Source organism: Chenopodium quinoa, unplaced genomic scaffold, assembly GCF_001683475.1.
Source record: "Chenopodium quinoa cultivar QQ74 unplaced genomic scaffold, ASM168347v1, whole genome shotgun sequence".
Taxonomy (NCBI): Eukaryota; Viridiplantae; Streptophyta; class Magnoliopsida; order Caryophyllales; family Amaranthaceae; genus Chenopodium; species Chenopodium quinoa.
The window spans coordinates 5579669-5607421 of NW_018742484.1; the positions used below are offsets into that span (position 1 = coordinate 5579669).

General features: G+C 34.0%; 4 protein-coding genes across 4 annotated transcripts; all 4 read left to right on the forward strand.

Annotated features, from left to right (window-relative positions):
- The first annotated feature begins 1258 nt into the window (after nucleotides 1-1258).
- On the forward strand, nucleotides 1259-2958 carry LOC110719202. The gene is made up of 4 exons (XM_021898103.1): nucleotides 1259-1513; nucleotides 1605-1830; nucleotides 1912-2395; nucleotides 2649-2958. Exons 1-4 carry the CDS (start codon nucleotides 1259-1261, stop codon nucleotides 2956-2958), a joined length of 1275 nt encoding a protein of 424 aa, XP_021753795.1.
- Nucleotides 1469-3938, forward strand: LOC110719530. The gene is made up of 2 exons (XM_021898482.1): nucleotides 1469-1513; nucleotides 1615-3938. The coding sequence occupies exon 2, from the start codon at nucleotides 3162-3164 to the stop codon at nucleotides 3846-3848; it is 687 nt and encodes a 228-aa protein (XP_021754174.1). The 5' UTR covers nucleotides 1469-1513; nucleotides 1615-3161; the 3' UTR covers nucleotides 3849-3938.
- Nucleotides 3939-6782: 2844 nt separating this feature from the next.
- LOC110719531 (kinesin-like protein KIN-14J) lies at nucleotides 6783-20560 on the forward strand. Its single transcript, XM_021898483.1, has 22 exons — nucleotides 6783-7189; nucleotides 9337-9532; nucleotides 9645-9787; nucleotides 9951-10046; nucleotides 10424-10667; nucleotides 12975-13030; nucleotides 13124-13207; nucleotides 13324-13401; nucleotides 13482-13574; nucleotides 13660-13689; nucleotides 14707-15048; nucleotides 15146-15227; nucleotides 15315-15410; nucleotides 15503-15682; nucleotides 15838-15944; nucleotides 16044-16222; nucleotides 16766-16930; nucleotides 17718-17971; nucleotides 18081-18244; nucleotides 18887-19386; nucleotides 19700-19797; nucleotides 20155-20560. Exons 2-22 carry the CDS (start codon nucleotides 9421-9423, stop codon nucleotides 20226-20228), a joined length of 3177 nt encoding a protein of 1058 aa, XP_021754175.1. The 5' UTR covers nucleotides 6783-7189; nucleotides 9337-9420; the 3' UTR covers nucleotides 20229-20560.
- Nucleotides 20561-22769: 2209 nt separating this feature from the next.
- LOC110719281 (cucumisin-like) lies at nucleotides 22770-27165 on the forward strand. The gene is made up of 10 exons (XM_021898169.1): nucleotides 22770-22898; nucleotides 23024-23112; nucleotides 23613-23713; nucleotides 23845-24091; nucleotides 24318-24831; nucleotides 25192-25292; nucleotides 25410-25631; nucleotides 25765-25879; nucleotides 26077-26290; nucleotides 26393-27165. The coding sequence occupies exons 1-10, from the start codon at nucleotides 22788-22790 to the stop codon at nucleotides 26914-26916; spliced, it is 2238 nt and encodes a 745-aa protein (XP_021753861.1). The 5' UTR covers nucleotides 22770-22787; the 3' UTR covers nucleotides 26917-27165.
- Nucleotides 27166-27753: the final 588 nt, after the last annotated feature.

Below are 27753 nucleotides of genomic sequence, written 5' to 3' on the forward strand. Positions count from 1 at the left end.
ATGGGGAAGAACATGTAGCCGAAGTAGGATCAATAAATTGGTTCCCTATGGAAATTTGAGTGGGAAGTATTCTAGTATTTCTGTAAGTGTTACAACTTACGAGTTTTTTATGATTTTACTCTGGACTCCAGAGCAATGTTAGTGACATCATTAATTTAATTTTGATTTTTATTAACTAAATCAAATATTTTCATACGATCGTATCCAATTTTTTGGTAGTAGATAGATAATTTTATAGGCATCATGTAGCATTTAGCCTTTCCCCTGTAGCTTTTATGCTGTTTGCTGTACTGTGATATGATGTGTGGTCTTCAAATTATAGTGTCCAACTAGCTATAGTTGAAAACTCTTAACCACGACTGTGAAGCCCGGTTCTTCCTCCTCTGTTGGTCCATCATGTTTACTTTTTGGAGATAATGTGCCCTTTCAAATTTAAAATTATGGTTTCCTCTGGAAAGATGCTTATGTAGAAAGGTTTTTGCTAATTTTGTCATCTCTATTTTGAGTAGCTATATCTGAGTTTGAATTATGCTTGTAACATTGTCTATTTGTTTCACTTTTATGGGCATTATTATGTTTGTAGTAAGATATGCTTGTGCTTGGCATTCATTTTTTCAAGGTAAATTTTCAATACTTGACTATTAATGGTAGTGTTGTGTTGTGTAAAAGGCTTGTATAATTGTATTCATTCTGTAAATGCAACAAGTTCTTGCTTTTCCCTCCCTTTCCTTCCAATTAGTTGTTATCCAAACAAAGGTGTTGCCATGTCTTTCTCTTACTTGTTATCCAAACTGCCTGAGTTTATATTTTGTATAGTAGACAAGTAGTAGACAAGTATGAAGTATGAAAGAAGGCAGTGTTTCTTGAATTGTTGAGATGTATTGTAGTATGTGTTGTACAATATTGATTTCATATGTATATACATGTATATATTGGTTTAGGTTGAAACTTGTCAATGATATAGTGTTGTTGATTTTCTTTTCTACAGAAAATGGCTCGAATTGGTACTTCTTTGAAAAGGAAGAGAAATTGGGACTTTATTCGTTTCATAATTACTATGATTAATTGTGTTGTGTTGCTACATTTGATATGGTACACAATGAGAAAAACTATATACAATTCTCATTCTCTAAAGCTAGATAAAAAAACTAGAAGAAAGATGAGATTGCACAATTTGAATAGAATGATTAGAGAAAGTGACACTTTGTGTAGGAACTATCTTCGTATAAATCGATTCACGTTTGGTGTACTTTTAGAAATGGTTAGAGATATTGGCGGATTAAATGAAACTAAAAACACATGTTTGGAAGAGATGGTTGCGGGTTTCTTATACACATTAGCTCACCATAAGAAAAATAGAATGATGGGTGCTCACTTTTATAGAAGTGGTGAAACTATTAGTAGACAATTTCATGCTTGTTTGTTAGCAATCTTAAAGTTACATGTTGTTCTTCTTAAGAAACCAACTCCAATACGAGAGGATTGTGACGATGAAAGGTGGAAATATTTCAAGGTAAATTAACAAAACCAACACTTTAATTTGAGATAAATAAAGAGAGAGACTAGTATACATAAATGAGAGTAATATTGTTTTTTTTTTGTAGAATTGTTTAGGTGCCCTTGATGGTACAATGATTCTAGTTAATGTTCCTTGTGATGATCGACCCAAATATCGCACTAGAAAAGGCACCATTGCTATGAATGTTCTAGGAGTATGCTCACCTGAGATGGAATTTACATATGTCTTACCCGGTTGGGAGGGATCGGCACATGATTGTCGGATTCTTCGAGATGCTATTTCTAGGCCTAATGGGTTGAAAGTTCCTAAAGGTAATACGATTGACATAGTAGACTTTATTTGAGATTAACTTAGTAAGAGAGTAATTTTGTTTTTTTTTTGAATTTGTCAAGGTTGTTATTATCTATGTGATGGAGGATATACTAATAGAGAGGGATTCCTTGCACCATATAGAGGGCATCTTTATCATCTTAAAGAATGGAATAATGGCCCCCGACAACCTCAAAACGCTGAAGAATATTTCAACTTAAGGCATGCGAAAGCTAGAAATGTGATTGAGAGATGCTTTGGGTTACTCAAGGGAAGATGGGGAATTCTTAGAAGTCCTTCTTGGTTTAGTTTAAAAACACATGGTCGAATTGTGCTTGCTTGTGCCTTATTACATAACTTGGTAAAAAGATACATGCTTGCAGAATTTGATGATGATGACTTGTATGAGGAAAGTGATAGTGATGATGATGATGGTGATGCTAGTGATGAAGATGATGTGGATTACATAACTTCCATTGCTGTAACCGATCCATGGACTAATTTTCGAAATACAATGGCCCAAAATATGTTTAATGAGTGGAGGGCTAGAAACCGCAGACTTAGTTCGTGATTTTATTTTTTACATGACCAAACTTTTTTATTGTTATATTTGAACTTCAGACTAGAATGCTTTTTTCAATTTCGATCTTGTACGTTTTTCTGTTTACATTAAGTCATGGATGTTGTATTGGACTTATATTAATTTCCTTTTTTACTTAAATTGAACAATTTTTTTGGTTAATTTTATTCTTATATATATGCAATCCTCTTATGTATATTCTTATGTATATGTCATGTTAATATGGTTCAAATGTTATAGTATTATGGAAGAAAGTAGTGCAAGTGGAGGTGGAAGGGGGAGAAACAAACGATTTTGGACCGCTCAAGAAGATGAAGTCCTTGTGGAAGCATTGTCAGAGCTAGCTGTAGATCCTCACTGGAGGTGTGAAAATGGATTCCGAAGCGGCTATATGGTTCGCTTGGAGGAGGTCATAGGTAAGGCTCTTCCTGGTTGTGGTTTAAAGGCTACACCACACATTGACTCTCGGATTAAGACACTTGGAGCCAAGTTTAGGGCTATTTCTCAAATGTTAAATACAAGTGGATTCGTTTGGGATGATGAAAAATAAATGGTTTCTGTGGACCGGGCTGTTTATGACGAGTTTTGCAAGGTACACCCCCTTTTAAGGTCCTTTTATAGTGAGTAATCTGTTTTTTTTTTTTTTTTTTGTTGAAATTCATGGATTGTTGATTACATTGGTTGATTGCTATGAGATTATAATTGTTCATTGGAAAATATGCCTAGTCAAATTGAACCAACATTTAGAAATATATGGTTGTTGCATTTGATATGACTGTATGTTGTGTATTTGATGTTGTTGATGAGCATTTTTATGTCTTCCAGAGTCATCCTAATTGCAAAAATTTGTATGGAATTTCTTTCCCCCACTTTCATGAACTCGAGAAAATTTATGGCAAGGACTATGCTACTGGAAAACCAGCTGAAGGTTTTGCTGATGCAGTCAACAACTTGGAAAAAGTTGCCCCTCCACAAGTTACACTTGATTCAAGTGATGATGAGGATGTTCTAGGTAGTGGTAATGTCACTCAAACTGTTACCTCTCCTCCTTATAAAAAGATCAAGACTGAAAACACTACAAAAAAAAGTAAGAGAGGAAGTGGTGGTGCCGGAAGTTCTAATGAGCTCGCTAGCTTACAAGCATTTATGAAAGACATGAATGTTCATCTTTCCACTATGGCTACTGTGATGGCACGCACTGATGATCGTGAACAACGTGCGGATGAAAGAGAGCAAAAATTAGTTGAAAAGAGTGAACAAGTGCTAGAGGAACTACTCTCTTTTAATCTTGAAGGTGTCACTCCTACCCAAGTTTTTGAAGTGGCTAACATTCTAACCGCACAACCTAACAAGCTCATGATATTTTCAAAGTGTCCGGATGCTTTGAAAGGTGCTTATGTTAAGAGTCTTCTTGGAGGAAGCGGTGATGGTAGTGCCTAAATAAATTTTATGTTATGGTTTTATGTATGGTTTTGTATTAGGAAGGATTATTGGCAAAGACTTTGGTTGAATGTCAATATTATTAGAATACTTTTGGTATGAACTTTTATCTATGAACAAGTACTTTGGTATTATTTTCACCATGAGGTGATAATTTGGATTTGTAATCAATGGAGCATGAAAAATGTTATTTATAGTTTTTTTTTATAATGTCTTTATAGTTTTTTTTGCTTAACTTTTTTCATAACAAGGTCTTCAAGTATTAATTCATGATTTCACAGGTTTATCATATAATACAGGAATTTAAAAAATGACAATTTCATTCCCTGGCTTGAACCAAACAGTCACAAAGGGAATCAATGAACAGTTCATTCCGTTTCCTGGATGCAACCAAACAACCAGGCTAAATCAGGGTCAACCCATTCCTTTCTCCTGCATTCCCTGGATTCATTCCATTCCGATTCCCCTGCGCGAACCAAACGCCCCCTAAAAGTTAGCTCCTTTAATGTCATGAGAAAATCATGGTTAAGTTCTCTTATTTCATTTTAATGGATGTCAACAAGCCTAGTATTAAGCCTGTTTGAGCTAGGCTTCATAAAGCTTGAGCTTGAGCGCGAATTGAGCTAACCAAGCTTCATTTTTGCTTGTCGACCTTGGATCATTTTAGTTTTTTTGATGTTTGAGCTTAGCTCATTTAATTCAAGCCCAAACTTGAACTGAGCTACAATAATAATATAAACGAGCATTAATAGACGAGCAAATAAAATTGAATTTAAACAGATTTGTCAATTTACAAGCTACTCTGTACCATTAAAAAAATAATTCTAAAAATTTATGGTTACCTTTTTATGGTATTAAGATATAATTGAATTTAAACGACTAATAAAACATGAACGAGCATATAAATGAACATGGACAAGTTGTTTACAAGCCTAAATGAGTTGAGTACTAAGTTGTTCAAGCTAGACTCGTTTAATGAACAACTAAAGCATGAATTTTTTGTTTGAGATTTATTAATGAATGAACGAGCTTTGACTGAATTTGTTCACGAGCACATCAATTCACTAACATTCCGTTTTTTAAAAACACTTTTTAAAATATTATGAAATAGTATAAATAAAACATATCCATGAAATGAAACTTCTCGAAAAAGATAAAGATTTTATTTCGATTTACACTCGAGAGGATTTGCAAAATTGAGAGAGAAAGAGAAGGGATATAGAAGGGGTAAAGGAAATTTCATAGTCGTGTCAATAAAATGGTACGGTTGAAGTTGATTTGGAGCTTACCCTAGTTTATATCTAGACTAGTCTTATATGCACGTGATACGTGCTTGATGTATAGAGCTAAAACACTTTTGTTAAGGCTTAACAAACTGTAGTGTTTAATATTTGCTAAAGTTTTACGAATTTGACCACTCCGTATTATGAGAGAATAAAATGAAACCGTGTTTACTAATTGTTGTGCATATAAATCACATTTTTGTAATAAAAGGTGAAAAAACACGATACATGATAATATGATGTAAAGAAACTTGATACTTATTTATGATTATTGACAATACGATTGATTTATGTAGTAGTAGTGAATTTTCCTTTGATTATATTATTTGAAGGGGATTTTTTTTTTAAACTATGATTGATTGAATAATATTTATTTTTTTTCCTTAAATCTATAACGAATACTAAAATAATTACCGCTGACATCATAACTATCCACGTGACAACTTCTTATAATAAATTTTCCCTCCAAAACTATTATTGACATCATTCATTTTTTTTTTTAAGGTAAAGTTAATGTTTGGAAATGATTGATTAATAAAAGCTTGTATAACTAAATTGACTAAATACACAATTTATATTCCCGTTGAGTAAAAATAATTGATGGTTGGTCTCTTTCACGTTCTTTTTTTTCCTCCTACATAGGTTTTTTTAATTTTTTATAAAACAATCTCCTACATTTTATTAGTGATTGTAGAGTTTGGATTTTTCACTCTTTATTTCTTCAAATTTTCTATAATGAATAAAAAACGAACGCTAACATATTTTAAATTTAATTATATAGCTATGAAACTAATTAGAATATTTAACATCATGTCCTTCATCTTAGCTCAATTAATCTAATGAGAGGGATCACGATTTGTCATGTTTTGCTTAGAATATTTATTAAAACCGTGCATCGCACGAGACTAATCTAGTCAATTATTATGTGAATTACCTTAAATTAGTTTTCTTTTCTAATTAAATAAAAATGAATAAGGGGCGTTATGGGTAGTTCAAAAGTAGGACATCAACCTTTTCCTCCCCTCCCCTCCTTCCCTTATATAATAGAGATATATATAATAAAAAATAATTCATCACATAACACTTTCATAAGTAAATCATTTATCTAGCTATCATCAAATTGAAGGCCCGCATTTAATAAAAAAGTTGTTGAGCTATTTACGAAAACTGTCACGTGATTAACAAATTTTGTTTATCTTTGAGATAAATTTGTATTTTTTGATAGATTTAACATTAAAATTTAGACATTAGTATATTTTGATAAGAAATGAATGGTTCGTATCAAAAGACGATACGAATTACTAAATTGTCTTTTTTTTCCTTTACACTCCAAGAATTTCTGAATTCAATTAGACATATATTGAACCTGCCATTGAATCGGTCGCGATGAGGTTGCCGTCAGCACATCGGGGAGGCACTGGGATACGACATGTGACGGAGTTGGGCATGGCCACCCACATGGGGTTTATTGTCGTTAATAGAAAGGCCCATCAACTTACTCATAAGTTTATTCAAAGTTCAAGATCCAGGGAAACAAAGACAAAAAAAGATCCGATCTACGTCAATTAGGCGGGAACTTGATTCCAATTATAGAATAGTGGGCCCAATTCAAATCAGAACTCCCAAAAATAACCTTTGTTTTTTTTTTCTTTACTATACGAATTTCCTTAAAGTACGTCACAAAATTAATTTGTTTTTTGAAAGATCACCAAATTAAATTTTGAATACTCGTAACAATTTTTGTACGACTACATAAAAAAAAAAAAAAAAAAAAAAAAAGACAAATTCCAAAACCAACCCTTCACCGTCTTTGCTATTGCTACTGCACGAAAATATACAGGACACCAAAAAGAGGAGAGAGAATTTAAAAGGCTGCCATTTTTCTCAAAGCAAAATTTAGAGAGAGAAAGAGAGGAGAGAGAAAGTTAGAAGGGTTCAACAATTAGGGGTTTCGTCTCCATTTTCCGATCTCATAAACCCTAGCATTTCCTTCAGTTTTCTCTCTCTCACCTTCGATTTTTCAATTTGCTCCTCGTTTTTCTTCTTCTAATTTTTCAGGTATGTTTCGCATTATTGTTTACTTGTATTTTGATTTTGTAATGTGGTTTTTTTAGGTTTAATTTGTGTTTTTTTTGGCAATTTTGTGTGAAGTTTTGGCTGTTTTGACCTTTTTATTTGTATATTTGTGAGATATATTGGCTGTTTTGACCTTTTTATCTGTATATTTGTGAATTTTTGGTGTATTGGATTATGGATGAATTGTTATTTGTGAAGATGGATCCGTGGAGATGGAGAATTTAGGTTAATGTGATGAAATTTGCTGAATTTGATACCTTAATTAGTTGGTGTTTGAATTTTTACTTGAGAATTTTGCTGGATTATTTTGATTCTATGGTTTGATTTGATTTTGGTGAGAGTGGAGTAAGGATTAGGTAGTTATGTAACTGAATTTGTCCAATTCGAGTTTAGCTATGGACCAAGATTGTGCTTTTTAGCTTGATCTTGAGCTGGAGGAGAGCTCCAAGTTGTGGAGTTCATGAATGTCAAAGTGAAATTGAATGAGCATCTAGCAATGGAATGGCTCATCTTACTGGCACATCTTGATTGAAGTTCCCGAACGTGTAAACTAAAAGTTCATATGGTAGCTCAAATATTGCAAAGGATGCAGCTGACTAATGTAATGAGTTGAAGCTTGCTATAGCACTATATGGTGGTAACAATTAGGCCAACAATAAAATGATAAGTGGAACTTTGATATGTTTATTTTGTTGTTTCAGTCAGCTACACTGTTAAGTTGAGAATTTGGATGGCTGTTTTTTGGATAGAAAGTGCTGAGATGTTTAGGATGTTATTGCTTAAGTAAAATTAGGGGTTGCTTTCCGTGAGATAATTATGTAGTGTACATACACTGCACAGATGGAATGTTTTATAATGGTTTTATCAGATATGGAGTAATTGTTGAAGTACCAACATGATTGAAAGCCTAATGTGGACTGATTTAGTACGATTCTTTAGCTGTATACCTTTATCTCAAGACCTTACTTATTGTGCAGTGTTTGCTTTGTGGTTAAGTACTTATGTTGCAAGTCAACGGTTGTGAGATTGTTGGAAATGTTAGGTTGTCTTTTTTTAAGTTAGTTACTTCCACTAGTTGTGCAATTCTTGGTGAAGGCTATGTCTATTTTGGTATTTCCTCTATCGATCTTTGGCGGATTTATTGATAGAGCTAAGAGCACTTATAATAGTTCCTAAAGTTTTGATGGTTTATTTCCATCCGAGACTCTGAGATTTGGTCGGGCGGCCATTTCCATATTTGTCATTACCTTATTGGAAGTCATGTATTGAGCTTCGTTTAGTGATGAATGTTATTTATATCTCATCTTCTGGTCAGTGCCTCACTTTTTCGCCTAAGGTTCTTATTGATCTATTGTAGGAAATGTGGCAAGTGAAAAGGTCAAATACTGTGGGAGACATATGGAGGAAAAAAAAAGCATGGTCAATGTATTGTTTTCCGTTGCAATTTTTATCATATGTGTTATGGACTTATGGCATTTTACAGCAACCAAGTGCTATTTGCTGCGGCACATATTTTTTTGTAGTGAAATTAATGAGCATTACATTACTCACTTTCATGTTGACCTTGCAATACTTTTGTCTTGCAATAATTTTATCTGTGCAAACTTTTGTCATGCTGTATCAGTGATCCTGAATTTGGCACTCATAGCTAGAGCTAGTCCACATAGAGGTCTTAGAATTAATGAATAATCAATAGTGACTACAGCTACTTGATAGTCTTTGCTACTACTAACTACCTATTACTTACTTTTATGCTTGTATGTTGTTTATCTTATGATGATCTGAGGTATACAATCTGTAGAATGTCATGCAATTCACAATATTTTCCCCTTCATTATAAAGAATATAACTATATTTGACAAGTGTCCTCCCCACTAAATTGAAATAATAATAAACGAGAAGTTGTAGACTGCATCCTTCAGACTTAATATAAAAAACGATTTGATATTAGTTGTGAGAATTCAGTATATTGTAATAATGTGCTGCTAGTTCCAGAATTCAAGGGTGGTCTTTCATTCAGTTTCTAGCCTTTTTATGATGTTCCACTTGTTTTGCACGCATCTGGAAGATTAAATCATGCATCCTATGTTTTGTTAAAATGACGGTGTTGCTGCTTGATCAATTTTCAGGGACCTGCCATGATTTTCTTGTGAGTATTTCGAAATTGCAATTGTCAGTGGTTGTGAGAAAAAAGCATTATTTAAGATTTGCTAATGGACCTCCAAACACAAGCGCACTTGGGAGGCAATGGGTTATTGAACTTTAATGGTGAAGCATGTAATGGAAATGATGGAAAAACTGATAGTTTCAATAGAATTATCATGGGTACGCTAAAATACACATTATAACTGTTCTCAAGTCTCAACTCTTCTTTCCTTACTCAGCCGTGCTGATATTTTTTCTCTACTGTGTGCATGTACTCTAATTCTCCACTTAGACGTGATTGAGTGGCTGAATGGGCAGCTCCCTGATTTGAATGTTCCAGCAAACTCTTCACTTGAGGACTTAAGATTTTGTTTGCAAGATGGAACTGTTTTATGTCACTTGTTGAATAGGCTTAGCCCTGGAGCAGTTGAAATGGTATATGCACATTTTTTTTTTTTTTTGTTCTTTTTGGGGTGGGTTGTTTCAGAAGCAGACATATCTATTGATTTTTTCTATCTCCATTTCAGCATATCAAAATTTAATTTTCTTATATATATATATATATATATATATAGATTACTGCTTTTTTCTGCTTCAGGATCGTAATTTGGAGCCCCAAGCCATGGTTGAAAGGTTTTTGTCAACTTTGGATAAAATGGGCTTGCCTAGATTTGAAGTTTCAGATTTAGAACAGGTACTTTTGTGTTACACCTCATATTATACTTCTCGAATTGTGCAATGCAACTTGGGTTGGTGAATTGAAGAAATGGTCCTCATACAAAATTGGAAATCGGAAAAAAGCATGGTATTAATGTAATTTACTAAATTAATCAATAGTTGCATGTAGTAAAACTCCCAGATTGAGGCCTTGTCGCAGTTGCTCTATTTATATAATATGCTTTTAGAAAAGTCCTTACAAATTCACACAGGTTCATTTTTGTCATAAAACTGGAGCAGAAGAGTTCAAACAAAATTCACAAACCGTGAAGAGAGTTGGCTTAGATGTGTCCTCTAGTGCTCAATTTATTCTTTTATTTTTAATTTTTTATCGTAAATTCTGGATACATGTAGGGTTCAATGATCAAGATCTTGGAGTGGCTTCAGGTGTTTAAGAGTAATTTTAGCTCTAACATTGATAGGGAAGCTGCTCGCAACCATGTGAGAAAGAAATGGAATGTGCCAGAGATTGAAGATTTGGATACTACTGATCATTCCCAGCTGGATGCTCTCAATTCTACTAAGTTTGGACCAGATAAAAGAAGGAATTCATGGGAATCAAAGTTTCAAACTGTCCTTCGCAGTACTACTTTATCAGGTAAGGTCATATTCTTTGATCATAGAAATGATATTAATATTGGGAAATATTTCATACTAACTGTCAATTGTTTCTTTGTCATCTACTGATAAACAATGAGCATGATTGTAATGCACACTGCTTATACTTCAACGGATTCTGATGGCCTCAATTATCACTGTCATAATTTCTTTGTTGTGTTTTGTAGCCCTTGCTAAAAAGCCTGCAACCACCCCCCCCTCTTGTATCCTGTAATGTTATATTTTATCTCTTGAAATTGAACTGGAAAATGGCTAAAGGACATTTCCCCATCCCAGTTGACAGTTGTAGCAATAATGAATTTTGAGTACCAATTTCATGAACCAGGATGCTTAACCTGTGCTATGTTTATGTTTTCCCTGCCGTTATAGACCTAGGCCTTGTTCTGCTAACTTTAAATCCACAATAGTTGTGTTAAGTTCATTTAAGGATTAAATAGTCTAGATAAGCTAAGATAGGATCTGTTTAGGTAAGGGTTAATAAGGGTTAACCAAGTAAAATATACAATTAAAATAAAAAAATAATCAAATGAATAGAACACACCTAATGTGACAAAACATTGTTCACTGGGCTGTGTTGGTATTATTAATGATGAAGTAACTATTATGGGTGCAAATTTTATATTTTTTGGCTGCCTATTTTCTTAAAAAATTGTTTTTATATGGATTTGTGAGGAGTGAGCTCCCAACAGAAGGTGGCAGGTTCCACAATTGCTTGTTGTATATGCAGTAATTCCAAATTTTGTTTTAATTTTTATTTTCTGAACTTTTTTTTTTTTTTTTTTTTGGTTTGTTTGTTTGTTTAGTTAGTTAATAACCAAAGCATAGCTAGATCAATGTTGTGTTTTGTGTCGGTGTCATTCAAGCTGTATTTCCCTTACTTAATTCAATCATTTTATACACCACCCCGTTGTCTTTCTCCTAGCCTCCTAGTTGAAAAGTTATGCATTTTGAGAAATACATCTACTATACAAAGAGTTCCAAAATTTCCAATTTATAAAATAAAGTAAGGCTGAAACCGCTGTTTGCGTTTAGTGATAGAGACATATGGATGGTGCTTGGGTGAAGCATGCCAGTCTTTGATCTGTCAATTTATTTATGTATTGATGTGACCTATAAATACTAGTCTCCAATGCTGTCATATATGTCATTTATTCAAATATACGCACATCAAAAACTTTTATAGGGATTTGAAAGAGATTGAGACGGAGATTTTTAGATTGACCTGCAATTTAGGGCTTGTCTAGTTAGCCCAATAAATTTAGGTTGTTGGAATTCATGGGAAATATAATTTTTTGTACCTATTTGTTAGATACTAAAAAGAAGAAATGAAGTTTTAGAATCTTATTCCCTTTAAAACACGGGAATATAGAAATTCATGGGAATTGAAAATTCCTTTATTGTCAACCAAACATGTCAAAGTCATTTCTTTGGAATTGCATAAGAATAACTTACCATGAAGCATAAATTCATATGGGAATTTGATTCTTAAGCAAACCAAACAAGCTATAAGTGGGTTTTCTCCGGAGCTTGGTTCCCAGTCTTCCCATGGTAAATACATCATTTAAGTGCTTTCCTTTGTATGCGGTCCTCTTTGATTGCTTTTGTTCCATATTGTTTTGTTATTTACTGTCTCCAAGTTTCCGCATCAATCTGGACAATCTTAAATTGGATCGTAAACTCAACTACTACTTTTATGGTTGTTCCAGCAATTTCAGACTTGTACTTCTGACTATCAAGGTATATAAATATCTATGTATAAATTGTATCAAGTTACCTAACAAGCCATTTTGTAAAGAATTTTGTAAACTACATGTATAGCATAAAGGAGTCTTACTTTACTTGAAGACTGGAGCTCATTGTAACAAATGTGGCTCTAGTATTGGGCATTTGGGCTTTAAAATCTTCTATCCCAGAATGAATTCCACGTGCAGTCAGAGGCAAAAAAAAAAATGTTTAGTATCATGTGGAAGTGGAACATTTGGCTGTTGATAGATTCATCAAATCATTGATTATACTAATGTATGCAGTGCTACACAAAATTGAATGTATTTATGAAATAGAAGTTTAAATTATGTCTCTATGTTTTGCTCTAATTTGGGTGAGGGAACCTTATGTGCTTGGCTATTGTGGCATCAGATTGGAGTTTTTCCTTATTTAGTTAATTTTGACAGTTGTTAGGTTCTTGTAATACTGTTCGCAGAATAAGCCTCTGCTAATTTATCTGATATCAAACTTACCTAATTTCTACTACTATTTTCTAATCTGAAAACGATAATTTGTGTACCAGGAAATCTTGGTCCTGATGTCAAGGTGTCAGAATTGATGAAGTGGAACAGCTTAGATGTAAGTTTCTGCATGTTTATTAAATTTCTGTGAGACTTCACCTTTACAAATCTGGCACTGGTTCTCATTCTCTTTGGTTCTTTACAAGTGCAGAAAACTCCTATGCAATTGCTGTTTAGCATGGTCGACAGGGTCTTGGATGAAAGTTTGGATAGAAAGAGTGGGGATGTATCTCATGTAACGTTTTTTTTTTTTAATAATCTTTATTAACTGTATCTTTCTATTTACTTTTGTTTTGTTTTTTTGTCCCATGTTTAAGTTATTTTTAATTTTAGTTTCAATTATGTGTTTAGCGTGTGGCTTGCCTTTTGAAAAGACTTGTACGAGAGATTGAGCGCCGGGTGTCAAATCAAGCAGATAAAATAAAAAATGTAATGTGCTTGAACTATGCAATTGTTGTAATTAATTTATTTCCTTTAAGCCCTGGCTCTCATATTGCACATTCCTGCAGCAAAACAATCTCTGCAAGGTTCGTGAAGGCAAATATCAATCAAAAGTGAAAGCCCTTGAGACGCTTGCTGTTGGGGCCGCTGAAGAAAGTGAGGTAGTCTTGATTTATGCTTAGGGTTTCTTGAGCGTTTACTAGTTTTTGATTTTGAATGACTTTTTTTTCCTTTCTTCATTGTTAGGTTGCTGTAAACCATCTTCGGCAAATTAAGGTGCTCTCTTAATCTTTTAATTAGTGGTTCTTGATGCTTCTTATATGGTACAAACTACCATTTCTGGATATGCTTTGACTGTATATTTTTACTAGTGCATGTATCTACTTTCTGTTTCTGAAGGTCTAAAATTACAAATTTATATACAAAGTATACATGATGCGAAGGCTAACTCAGACCTATTCTATCCAATTACATCCTTTTTCCTTGCTTAACGCCCAATCTGTTTCTGAATTTGGAGGGACGTCATATATTCTTCACTTAAAAGCTCCTACTCAGGGAAGCCAATGGGGCGAGCAGGGCGGATGTTGGCCTTCCCATCCCCATCCCTGATTCCCACCTAACATTCTCTTCCCTATCCCTATCCCCATCCCCATCCCCCATCCCCATCCCCTTAGCAGGTCCAAAATCCATCCTTATCCCTACTCCGACGGGGACAAATCTAAAATCATCACCGCCACACCTAATCCCGGCCTTCTCCACATAATCCCCGCCCCAGACCCTCCTAATTTCTGCCTCAGACCCGCCTCCAAAATATGACAGCACTACATCCTATATAAAATGATGATACTATGTACTATAGTGAATTACGGGAACAAAGATCACTTAATATTACACAGTTGTTTTACTGCTGTTGTACTATTAGGCTATTATTATTTTTACTGCTATAAAATATTTTTTTTACAAACGCATAAAATTATAAATTTTTTATTTTTTCAAATATATGGATGCCACTCATGCGAGTATGGAGCGGGTACGAAGGATTGTACAACCTGCAATCCAACCCTGCCCCATCACCCGTGGCGGGTATAATTTTTATCCCAATCCCCACCCACCAAACCGGGACCCATCCCTGCTATTGACCTGCCTTTTTGATATTCCTACAGTCCTACTGTTGTATTATGGTCGCTATAATATATTAGACTCCACATCCTTCTATTTTCTCAAAAATGGTAATTGATATACAAACTCATTTTAATGTAGTTTATTCCAGCTTTTTCTTTCTTTCTATTTTAGACAGAGAAGACCAAATTAGAGGAGAAGAAGAAACATGGTGAGCAGGATGTGGTTAGATTAATGAAAGAAAGGGATGAGCGTGATGCAGAGATAGAAGCTCTCAAACAAGAGCTAGAGGAGGTTAAAAGGTCGAATGAGAAGCATTGCTCACAATTGGAATCTGAAGCGAAAGATACTAGAGCAAAGTTGCAGGAGAAGATCATGGATCTTGAGTCTCTTCTACAAGTTTCAAATAAAAAAGTAAATGAATTGGAGGAAACTTTTGAACATGAGACTCAGAAATTGAAAATTAGAGACCTTCGTTATTCTTGCTTTGTGGATTCCCAATTTGATGTTATGAAGGTCTGATATTTGTGGGTTTTGCATTTTATTACCTGTTTGTATCTTTTTGTTTGAATGAAAGTTTCCTGATTAGACATAATATTATTGTTTCGTGTAGGCACTAAGGATGGAATTAGATTCTGTAAAGAAAGAGCTTTTGATGACGCAAGACTGTTATCCGCTTGAATTTCAAATTCTAGGTAGAGATGTTCTTTGACCGCGGCGATTTCAAGTATTTCCTAAGGCTGTTTTTTTTTTGATATATTTCTACTGAAACTATCTTGCAGGCACAAAGCTCAAGGAACTTGTAGATGCTGCCGAGAATTACCACATGGTTCTTGCAGAAAATCGTAAATTATACAATGAAGTTCAGGATCTGAAAGGTACACTTGAGTAGGCAGATTAGCATTGTGCCAATGTTTGTCAAGTTTAGCTGTGTGTTTACTAAGTGATTCAATGCACTTGTATTTGGTAGGAAATATCAGAGTGTATTGTCGCATAAGGCCATTTCTTCCTGGGCAGAATGAGAAACAGACAACAATAGAGTACATTGGTGAGAATGGAGAGCTTGTTGTTGTCAATCCCCTAAAACCTGGGAAAGATAGTCGGCGGTTGTTTAAGTTCAACAAGGTCTTTGCTCCAGCAGCTAGTCAAGGTTCTTTACTTCTTTCAGTTATTTGCATCTTTAATGTATTCGTGGGCTTGTGCTACATATTTTTTTACTTATTATTTATGACTGGGTATTTGGAAGTTTCTGTTGCCATACAATATTGTCTATTGATGACTTGGATTCTATGTATTTGTTGGCAGAGGAGGTATTTATTGACACTCAACCACTAATTCGATCTGTTCTTGATGGATATAATGTATGTATTTTTGCCTATGGTCAAACTGGTTCAGGCAAGACATATACTATGGTATGGTTGCATCTTTTGTTTTGATGCTTTGCTTACCTAGTTACTTCATTCAAAAATTTCTCCTCTCTAATTTTCTTCTATTTTATCCTCTCTATCTAGACTGGACCAGATATGACGTCAAAGAAGGATTGGGGTGTCAATTATCGAGCTCTGCACGACCTTTTCCAGATTTCACAGAATAGGAGAAGCTCCATCATGTATGAAATTGGTGTTCAGATGGTTGAGATTTATAATGAGCAAGTCCGAGATTTGCTTACATGTGATGGTTCACAGAAAAGATATCCTTTAATTTTTGTTTATATAGAATAATTTCCTGATTTATCCCTCTATATGACTCTGGCAACTGTTCAAGTTCATATTATGAGCTATTAGATGTTATATTCTGATAGCTTTTTTCCCCCTTTCACCTTTTGTCCTGCAACCTTGTTCAGTTTGCTCTAAAGCCATTACATTAGAATGTTATTTATTAAAAAAATAGTGACTTTCCATGCTTTTATCTGTAGTTTCTCTATTTATTTATCAACTTATTGTTGTTGGCTTGTTGCCACTTATTTGGCCTCAGAATTATGGATTTTCCAAAAACTCCTGATTATAAATTTCCCCTCTAGGCTGATTAAGACATTCTATTAGTGAAAATGTGACATAGAAGTACTTAATTTCCTCATTTTGTTGCATGCTTATGTGAGCACTGAGATTGACTTTATTGTCCGGTTGTCCCTATAGTATGTTGATTATCATATTTTTACTTGTACTTCGTGTTATCAAGATATAATAGTAATTTTTTCTGTGCTACTGGTAATGTTTTTCTTTGACTTGCACACACTTGGGATTTGGAGTTCCAGTCAACCGAATGGCTTGGCTGTCCCAGATGCAAGCATGCACCCTGTTAAGTCTACTAATGATGTGCTTGAGTTGATGAACATTGGCTTTATGAACAGAGCTGTAGGTGCCACAGCATTGAATGAAAGGAGTAGTAGATCTCATAGGTTGTTTTCTAAAACTTCTTCTACATATATTTGTGAGACCTTTTTGTTGACTATGCTTATGTAACACTCTTAACCATTTTGATGAATGTGCTTAACATGCCACATTTATTTTATCAATTGTGCTTGTTTGAAAAGAGGCACTTATTTATGCAATAAGCTTGCATGATTACTACTTTGTTATTTATTTATTTAATTTTACTTGCCACATTTTTTCCTCACGTTTGCCAATGCATATACTTAAATTGTTAATATGTTTATTTATCCATTTGTAAAATTTATAGAAATTAAATTTTGATAGACATTGAGACAGATCTAACAAGATTCCATACGACTATATTTTTCTTTATCTTTAAGTATAAATCACAAAATTTAAGTATGTGGAGTATGTGAATAGTGTACATTATAGAAAATTAGAAATGTTGCAAGTAAAAACAAAAGGGAGGAAGTATATTAAACTACGGTAATGTGGCTATGTTTAGAGACCATCTTTCTACTTTTCTATTTGTGGAATGATGGCTAGGGAATTTTATGGTACTTCTGTGGCTTTTGTGGTTTGATAAAGGGTCAAATACTTGATAAGATTCCTTTGCTGAGTAGAGTTGTTTTCTCTGTTCCATCTCATGCTTTACAAGCCTTTAGGCATATCTCTTGTACACCATAATTGGAATTCTATTTTGTCCTCTAATCATAGGGGAGATGTTATCCTTTCTTTATACATGTTTGATAAATTTTTTGTCTTAAATAATACTTGTCTTATATAAAAAAATAAACTCAATGTAATGTGCAGCATTCTTACAGTCCATGTCCGTGGCATGGATTTGAAGAGCAATTCTGCCTTGCGTGGTTGTCTTCACTTGGTGGATCTTGCAGGGAGTGAAAGAGTGGATCGCTCTGAAGCAACTGGAGATAGACTAAAGGAGGCTCAACATATCAACAGATCACTCTCTGCTCTTGGAGACGTTATCTTTGCATTAGCTCAGAAGAATTCTCATGTGCCATATAGAAATAGCAAACTCACTCAGGTTCTTCAGAGTTCACTAGGTATTGGCTAGTACTTGATCCTGTGTTATATATCTTAATAATTGACTATCCCTTCATGAATTTCTTTCATTGAATCATCATAATGAAGAATCATGTATATATGATTCAGGTGGACAAGCAAAGACATTAATGTTTGTGCAGCTTAACCCTGATGTGGAGTCTTACTCTGAAACTACCAGCACTCTTAAATTTGCTGAGAGGGTATCCGGGGTGGAGTTGGGTGCGGCACGTAGTAACAAAGAGGGAAGAGATGTTAGGGAACTCATGGACCAGGTTTGTCTCTATGATGTTTCTTCCTTCTGATTGATTCTTATATCCTTTAGAAAAGTTTTTCAAGACTACTTGTGATTTATGCCCATGCAAGTGCCTTGTCCACAATTTTATATTCTCATGAGGAACTTGTGCTGGACACAGTTTAATCATCACTATGCATTTATTAGTAGATCAACTTGGAAGCATGTTTCCCCGTAGGAAACAACTGATATTAAGGACGATATATTGAAATTTTTTTACTTGGTTGCATCTGTGAGTAATACTATGGTGTTTGAGCTGAAAGCTGAATGATATGTGAATGCCCCAGATTTGAATGACCTTTTCTGGCTTTGTAATGTTTAACATTAGAGTCATGAAGGAATCAAAATAATTTTCTCATCGAGTTTTGCTTTCTCTTGAGTAAGTTGAGTTTAAGAATTTATTGCCTGAACAATTGGAATTCACTTATTTATGATAAGGGCTTGTCAAAATATGTTTTTCCCTCAGTGTCAGTCCTCTTTAATGAAAGGATATTGCACTCTATGGCAATCTTCAAAAATACATGCAAGGATTCAATTTTATAAGCTGACAACTGTGAAGCTCTGGATAACCTATCAGATCAAATGAGTTTGTACTGTGCTCTAATTTTCAGCTGTTTTGTAGGTTGCATCTCTGAAAGCTACCATTGCAAAGAAAGATGAGGATATTCAGCGCTTGCGTCTTGTCAAGGCTAGTACTAACAGTGAGAAGCGTGGTGTGAACCCTCTAAAGCCTGGGCTTTCTTCTCCTGGGAGGCATTCCTTTGGGCCATCTCGATCGTCGCGCAAACTGTCAGGGCAGACTAGCAGACCAACTTCGGATCAAGATTATGGTTCCGAACATAGTGATAGACATTCTGAAGCTGGTTCACAGCATTCGGTTGAAGACCTTAAGAACCAGCGTGAAATCTTGAGGCATCCAGACCTTCCTGCATCTGATGCAGTTCATAATTTTAATGATGATATCGATCTTTTGGGATTTGGAGATGCGGACTCTGAAGAGAGATTAAGTGATATATCTGATAGTGGCCTTTCAATGGGGACGGAAACTGATGGTTCTATTTGCAGTGTTGTGGAGTACACACTTTTTCCTGAAGCGGCAAAACCAGAGGAAAACCTAGAAAAGTAAGCCTTTTTGCATTTTTCATTTCTATGTTGCTATAGTAATCAACATGATACTGAGATACTCAATTTCTTATGACCTTGGATATGATCTTGTTTACGTGTCTTTGTTTATCATAGTATTGATTCTGCTTTAGCAGAAATCCTGTGCTGAAGCAGGTTATTGTGATGATTTGGTTGAACTTTATGTAGTGGAGTTATCTTTGGTCATATTTTGTTTGAGATTCAAAACATACTGATGCTTTTTGCATAGGTAATTAGATTACCGAGTACGTTGTATTGTGTTTTTGACCCTTTTTATGTTATATTGTTGAAGGTTAACCGTGCCAACCAAACTTCCAAAACCTCCACAAAAACAGCAGTCAGGGTCTTCTCGGTTGTTGCACGGCAAGACTTCCTCTAAAGCTGTATCAAGTATGTCTATTGCTCATTTATATCATCTTTTCAGCTATGATACTTTTTGGATACATATTGTTTCTCCTTTTTCTAAAGTTTTAGTTTGTACATTACACGGACATGTATTTTGATGGGAGGATTTATGTCTTGCTTATTTCTCTAACTGTGTATTTTCATTAGCTTTTTTACTTTTCCTGTTGGGCAAGAGTTTTATTTTCTATTTTCTAAGGAATTGGTAATACCCTTCCAATTTTACAGCTCCAGATTTTTGACAATTTTGCTGCATGTTGCTTCATGCTGTTAGTCATTTTGTCTATGGCAATCTAAATGCATTATTCAACGCTAATTGCTACCTATTGTTCTGATATATTACAGGTTCTAAGAAACCAGTGCCTACTAGCTCTTCATCAGTGAAGCCTAAAGTCAGGCCTCCGAAACGGTGGGCTTGAAGCTGCAATGCTCTTGCAGCTGTTGTAGGCTGTTGCGTAACTATGTAATATATAATTATATGTCTGTCTTCTTTCAATCTTTCTTCTCTCACCACATAATTTTAGCTTAGGTGATTTATGCACTTGATTTGGCAGATGTAACATATACGCGCTTGTAGTGTAGTCTTTGATTGTAGAGGGGTTTATCTAACTGTCCTTTAAGCATGCTTTAAGAAGCAGCTCGATTACTTCATGGACCTGAAACAACTTGGTAATATTTGTAATTATGTACAGGAAAAAAAAAATGTTGAAATGCTTCCTATTTCGAAAATCAAATTTGCCAAATTATCTCTTGTTTTGCTCACTTGATCTATTAAATCCAGATCAGGATTATCGAATACCAATGATAATTACTGTTTAAATTTACTTTTAGCATTTTAATAAAATAATACTCTGTACTTGACAAATTTTATAGATATAAAATAATCTTAGAAGTTCGGAGGAAATGATTGTGGTTATTGTAATGCTCAAATGGTGAAATGGAGTAGTGCTTGGTATACATCATCCATTATTTTCTAACTGCAAGGTTAAAATTTTCAAGCTTGCTTATGCACATTTTACATCATTTATACAAGTATATTTATTTAGAAGAATTTAATAAAATCTCATATGATTAGAATTTCTTGATGTATAAATAGGAAAAGATGATTATAGAAGTTGTGTGAATAGTGTAAAATTTTCAACGTTGCGATTGAAAAATAAATAAATAAAGTACTCTGCAGAAGAAATCGTTTGCAAGTATTGTAACTTTTAGCAATTTTATTACTTCGTATTACATAAAACAACTGTGTTCATCTGTATATGAACATAGATTGAGACGAATTTTTCTAAGTTTGATGCTTTCGTATTGTATAGAGTGGATGATTATTTACTAATATGACTAGTACTCGTCTAACTATTATAATAATGTTTCTAAATGAAATGTCAACGACTCATAAGCTCGATCATAACACTTGTAAGTGGGATACAAATATGCCAATTGGGTTTTAAATAGATGTCAACTTGTATGCTAAAAAAGGAAATCTTCTAATATTACTTGTTCTTTAGCAACGGTCTTTCCTTTTTTAAAGAACCAACAAATAATATATTAGCATTTAGCAACTACTTTTTTTTTTGACAAGGGCAACTACTTCGTATTTTTTTTTTTTTTTGAGAAAGGGCAACTACTTCGTATAAAGTACAAGTATTATCATTGTTTCAAAAAAAAAATAAAATAAAAATGTACAAGTACTGTCATATTCATAGGTCTATTTTGCGGTATTATGAGCATACCCATTACTCAAATTTTAATAAAACTTCACATAATCGTGTTTTTTTCCTTATGATTAAATAGCCAAATAATGCGATCAAACTTTTTTGATATTGATAATCAAAAGGAAAATAGCTGAATTAAAAGTATATAATCAGTTAAGAAAAAAAAGTTATTTTTATTTTATCAACGAGAACAATTGTCAGAATTTGGATACATACCTTAAGGATGCTAATTGGTGAGGAAGCTAGCCAACCGATCAGAATACATAGATTGATGATGGGGGAATTTTAATGGACATGAGAAGCGTGGACGTGTATGAGAAGGGTACTTGCATCGGTACTTTTGTTGGCTTTTAATGCCTGTGAAAATCTCTACTCCAACTACAACTTCTACCACTAGCGAGCTACCAGCTACTCACACTGCTACCTTGCCAAACACTCTTATTTTTACCGACTAGTGATTAGACCTAGTCAAAATGCTTCTCTGTCGAGCACACCCTTAGTTTGGAACCACCCATCAACAATATTATTGTATAAATGTTAAGCCCATTGATTTGATTGTAAGGGGAAATTATTTATCCCCTTTTGTTTAGGGAAAATGATCACATGAATTATATTATTAATCTTTAGAGGCTATAGACATGCTATGTTTGCGATGCTTCAAATATATACTTCGTATATATTTTTTTTTCATTTTTTTGACTTTGACTTTTGTACTTGTTTCTTGGTTGTTAAATTGGTAACAGAATAGTAAAATAAAAAGAAATTAGAAAATTGGAAAGTAAAGACATAGTATTAGATTCTTGATACACTACTATTGTCTTTTCGTGCGTTAGATTTTTTCAATCTTTGAAAAGGCATGACGTTCTTTTTGTTACTTTTTATCAAGTTCCAACTTCCAAGACTAACAAAATTCTATTTAAAGGTTGTTAGATATGCAAAAATCGGGTTAATAATATAGTGAGGAACCTTCTTCCTACTAATAATGGAAACAAATATCACATTTCTAAAAGTTCTTAGCTAGTTTTTGTTTGATTGAGCTCTTCTCTGAATTAATCAACAATCAAAAGAAATAATGACAAAAAGTCAAAGGAACCTTGCTTTGTGATTATATTTATTTAATTTTTTTTTTTGAAACCTGTGAGTATATTTATTATTTGTATACAATATAGTTGGAATATTTTTTTCTAAAATAATGGCTATATAACAAGCTGCAAAACATGTTTCAAAATGTCTGATAGTAAGGAGAATTCCAAAAATTTGTAGAAAATGACTTCCAAATTGTTTCCTTACTATTCATATGTTAATATCTCTCTAATTATCTTCTTATTATGGCTTCAAACACCCATTATTCAAGCTCATGACGAACATCAGAGAAAGGTAAGCATCTTCATTCTTGTCAAATTAACATGCATGCCAATAATTTCTTCAAATTGAATTTTGAAATGTTACGTTTATCGTATTTATATTTGATTTGAATTATATATATTTTATGATTTTTGCAGACTTATATTATATACATGGGGGATCGGCATTACTCTAATATCTCTGCTAAGGACTTCTATCTGGACATGTTGAGTGGCATTCTTGAAAGGTCAGTTGTACATAATTACCTTTGAAAAATGAGAAAAGCCAATCAAAAGATGATGGAAAAACAATTTTTTAGGCTTATGATCATGTTCTTTCTCTCAACGGGATTTGATCTTACATTTTCGGGATATTTCAATCATTTTATGAATTTATAATCAAGTCAAACAAGGACTAAGATTCCTGACTTTGCTATCCTTGTGATGAAGGTGACAACGTGCGTGGTCCTCATAATTGTCATTCTTAATAATCTATATGACAATTAATTTGGATATTATAATCAATCTTATGTTTGTAAATTAAATTATCTTCTTGTGTGTGTACTTCGATTACCTTTAAATAATTCATGCTCATAGGCTGATAGACACACGTTAGAAAATCCCTATAGTATTTAACTAATGCTATACATGGTCTTTCGGTTCTTGGTCTTGATTATTTTCATGCTATATATTTTCATAAAACATGAACTAATGTAACAACATTATGCAATAAAAATTGCATTTGCAGCGTCCCTTCAGAAAATACTTCAGATTATCTACTTTATACTTACGAGAACTTCCAAGGATGTGTCGCAAAACTTACCGAAGATGAAGCAAAGAAAGCATCTAGTACGTTGGCCTTAATTACGCTTACTTTAATAGTTACTTATATCATTGTTATTATTATTAATTGAACTGACTTAATATGTTCTTTGCCACCTTATTACATGTTTATATTGACATAAAATTAATTATGATAGGGATGAATGGTGTGGTTTCGGTATTTCCTAATCGGAAGAAGAAACTTCATACAACCAGGTCGTGGGATTTCATGGGTTTCTCTCAAGATGTTGAGAGAAGTGCGATGGAGAGTGACATTACTATTGGAGTATTGGATTCCGGTATTTGGCCGGAATCCGAGAGCTTTCAAGATAAAGGTTTCGGTCCACCACCCTCCAAATGGAAGGGCATATGTCAAACTTCAAACGATAACTTCACTTGCAACAAGTAAGGTTCCTCTACATTATTAGTACCTTTCTAATTTTATATTCCCCTTAAGGCCTTAACAAGTTCCCTAAGGCTTTCAGTGATTTTTTTTTTTATCTTATTTTATTAATGTGGGATAACTTACATGTGGACAACATACAAAGATGTTTTAGCAATCTTTTAGTCTAATTGTGAATTACAGTTTGAAGGAAAACTTTAACATTGATTGTTGCATTATTGTATGCAGCAAGATAATAGGGGCACGATACTTTCGAGCAGATGGAGAAATTCCAGAAGGTGACATAGCCTCACCAAGAGACACAATAGGGCATGGAACACATTGTGCATCAATAGCCGCAGGAGGAGTGGTGAACAAAGCAAGTTTCCTAGGACTAGGCCAAGGAACTGCTCGAGGCGGTGTACCATCAGCTAGAATCGCCGTGTACAAAGTATGTTGGACAGATGATTGTTGGGAAGCTGATATCATGGCTGCATTTGATGCAGCAATATCAGATGGAGTGGACGTCATATCGATTTCACTTGGAAGTGAAGAAGCATTACCATACTTTGAGGATACAATTGCTATAGGAGCTTTTCATGCTATGAAACATGGGGTCTTGACTTCGAGTTCTGCTGGAAATAGCGGTCCAAGCCTTCATACACTCGGAAATATTGCACCATGGTTACTTTCTGTTGGAGCTAGTATCATAGACCGTAAATTTACCACACAAGTGAAACTTGGTAATGGCATGGCTATTGAGGTTAGTGAATTGATTTTCTTTTTGATGTAGACGGAATTTGATCCTTGAGTACCATTTTTAAAGACTTTAACTTATTAAGCTAGCTAATTAATCATCCACTTAAGCATTTCATTTGGTTATGGAACGAGTAATGATATACTCCCTCTGTTCCATAATAACTGACATAGTCAAATTTTGCATATATGTCGAGACACTAGTTTGACCTTGTGTTTACATTAGAGAATATTAAAGAAAATTATAAAAGTAGAAAAATTATATCATGAAACTTTATATGAATATCTACCTAACAATATATTTTATGATAAAATATGTTGTTGTATACAAAAACACTTACATTAAATCTTTCCTTACTTGATGCAGGGAGTTTCTCTAAATACATTTGAAGATGATGATAAGACATTTCCCCTAATTTATGGAGGAGATGCAGCAAACAAATCATATGAAGAGCCATTACTCTCCCGGTAAATGATGACATAACATGATATTCAATTCTTAGCATGAACTTGGTCTTGAATATTGAAGAACTAATTATAATTATATTAATTAGTAATCACATAAATTATGTAACAAAATTGCAGGTATTGCTTGTTAGACACATTAAATAAAACATTGGTGAAAGGCAAGATTGTAATATGTGATTTGCTAGTACCCGGGGAGGAGCCCTTTCTTGGTGGCGCGGCTGGGGTGATAATGCAAGATGTCGAACCCCATGATCATGCATCTTCCTTTCCTCTCCCTGCATCTTATATTCGTGTTGATGATGCTGCTCGCGTTATCTCCTACACTAGAAATTTAACGAGGTATTACTCTTTTAGTTGATGTAACATGTAACGTGTAACATACTATTATACGTATACAACGTACACCTTCATGAAGTTGATTTTGGTTGTTTGTTTTTACAATAATGTGTATGTTTCTCATGTATATATGTAGTAGTACACCAATTGGAACAATAAAAAGAAGTGTTCAAGTCGAGGATACACCAGCTCCTTTCGTAGTCTCATTTTCCTCAAGGGGTCCTAATCCAATCTCTCCAGGAATCCTTAAAGTAAGAGTATGCGAAATTTGTACTTACCATCATTGTACTACCTCCGTTTCTTATTATGTGCAACAAAGGAGTATTATTTGTGAGACATAAAATATTCCTTTGTTGCTGATAATAAGAAATGGAGATAATAAATATTTTTAACAAGCAATAAGCTAATTGATTTATCTTGTATGCGTGCCAAATTTGTAATTTGTTAGCCAGATTTGACTGCACCTGGAGAAAGCATCCTAGCAGCATATTCACCGGTTGCATCTCCTTCCGGAGTTATGGGTGATCAAAGGTCCGTGAAATATTCTATAGAGTCGGGGACATCCATGGCTTGTCCTCATGCCACTGCAGTTGCTGCTTATGTTAAGTCATTTCATCCTACTTGGTCCGAAGCTGCCATCAAATCTGCTCTCATGACTACCGGTACAAATATTATTTTTAGCCTTTCGTAAAAATGTCTGCAAATTGATATCTCGTTTATCCTTAAAAGTTTATAACTAGTAATTTTCAATGTGAATTTAATAGCCTTGCCAATGAGTAGTGCTACAAATGAAGAAGCCGAATTAGCCTATGGTTCCGGCCAAATCAATCCATTGAAGGCAATAGACCCTGGCCTAGTATACGACGTTGGAGTAAGTGACTACATGAAGTTCTTATGTAGTCACGGCTACAATGAAACTGCAATAAGGTTTATCACAGGAGAAAGTAGTTGCGGTCACAAGAGATCTACCAATTGGGATCTGAATTACCCCTCAATCGCGCTCCCTACAAGCTTAGGCCCCTTTGACACCGTGTTTACGAGGACAGTCACCAATGTTGGTTCACCAAATTCAACATACAAGGCTATAGTAACCGTGCCAAGAGACCAGCCTATTGTGATCAAAGTACAACCATCTGTTTTGTCATTCAAATCTGCCGGCGAAAAATTATCATTTAAAGTGAGAGTTTATGGGACAATTGGTATGAGAGCTTTGATATCATCTTCTTTGGTGTGGGATGATGGTCAACATCAAGTTCGAAGCCCTATTGTTGTTTTTAATTTGTCTTAGAATTGACAAGTTGAAAAATTCTTATTGATCAAGATATGGGGAATCGATGTAAAAGTCAACTTTAATTTAATTGAATAATTAATTATCAAAATAATTCTATTGATGTACACTTTGTATATGAGGGTTGAATTTATTTATTTATACTTCAAGAAATTAGTGTATTACTGTAATTTATCAAATTCATTTACTTTTGGAACCCTTAGACTTTTTCTTATGATTTATTAGGATGTAAACTATATATAAAAATAATCTTTCCATGCTACTTGTATTATTCTTGAGCTTTAATTTGATTATCACTTCCAACATTCAAAGCTTACTTATCAGAAGTTTAGAATTAGCAATTAGCTAGCAATAATAGTCAACTCATTTTTAAATCGTGGAGTACTTCCAATTCAATTTGTTTTAGAAATAAAAATCTACTACTCGCTTTATCGATAATAAGTCCAACCGATCCGCTAGGTTTTATAACATAAATGTCAACTAGTTATACAATGTGTTGTGATCCGATCCATGTTTGATATTAAAATTAAAAATAAATTTGTGAAATTCATAGAGTAATACAAGTAGATTTGAAGTCCAAATCCAATCCAAACAGTAAAAATTCAATAGAGTGACTTCGGTATATGCGTATGATGGCCCTAATATGTTCTGTTACCATTTACTTGTTCCTATATTTGTATTAAAATGCCTACTTTCAGTTTTCGTTTTTTTTTTTTTTTTCTTTTTTCTTTTTTTTGTTTGAAAGAATCCTAATATCAATTTTCCTAGCTATATGATGGCATGTTTTCAGCTATTATGTGATAATCATTAATCATTATTAATAAGAAGGCATGGAGG

Excerpts from the sequence above, each read along its gene's own strand:
- LOC110719281 (XM_021898169.1), top strand. The coding sequence starts at position 22,788 with ATGACTTCCAAATTGTTTCCTTACTATTCATATGTTAATATCTCTCTA. Across the intron at positions 23,113-23,612 it reads TTGAGTGGCATTCTTGAAAG|CGTCCCTTCAGAAAATACTT; the intron begins GTCAGTTGTACA and ends TTGCATTTGCAG. Across the intron at positions 25,293-25,409 it reads GAAGAGCCATTACTCTCCCG|GTATTGCTTGTTAGACACAT; the intron begins GTAAATGATGAC and ends ACAAAATTGCAG.
- LOC110719530 (XM_021898482.1), top strand. The coding sequence starts at position 3,162 with ATGGTTGTTGCATTTGATATGACTGTATGTTGTGTATTTGATGTTGTT.
- LOC110719202 (XM_021898103.1), top strand. The coding sequence starts at position 1,259 with ATGGTTAGAGATATTGGCGGATTAAATGAAACTAAAAACACATGTTTG. Across the intron at positions 1,514-1,604 it reads AAAGGTGGAAATATTTCAAG|AATTGTTTAGGTGCCCTTGA; the intron begins GTAAATTAACAA and ends TTTTTTTTGTAG. Across the intron at positions 1,831-1,911 it reads TGGGTTGAAAGTTCCTAAAG|GTTGTTATTATCTATGTGAT; the intron begins GTAATACGATTG and ends GAATTTGTCAAG.
- LOC110719531 (XM_021898483.1), top strand. The coding sequence starts at position 9,421 with ATGGACCTCCAAACACAAGCGCACTTGGGAGGCAATGGGTTATTGAAC. Across the intron at positions 13,208-13,323 it reads AGAGTGGGGATGTATCTCAT|CGTGTGGCTTGCCTTTTGAA; the intron begins GTAACGTTTTTT and ends TTATGTGTTTAG. Across the intron at positions 19,798-20,154 it reads TTCCTCTAAAGCTGTATCAA|GTTCTAAGAAACCAGTGCCT; the intron begins GTATGTCTATTG and ends GATATATTACAG.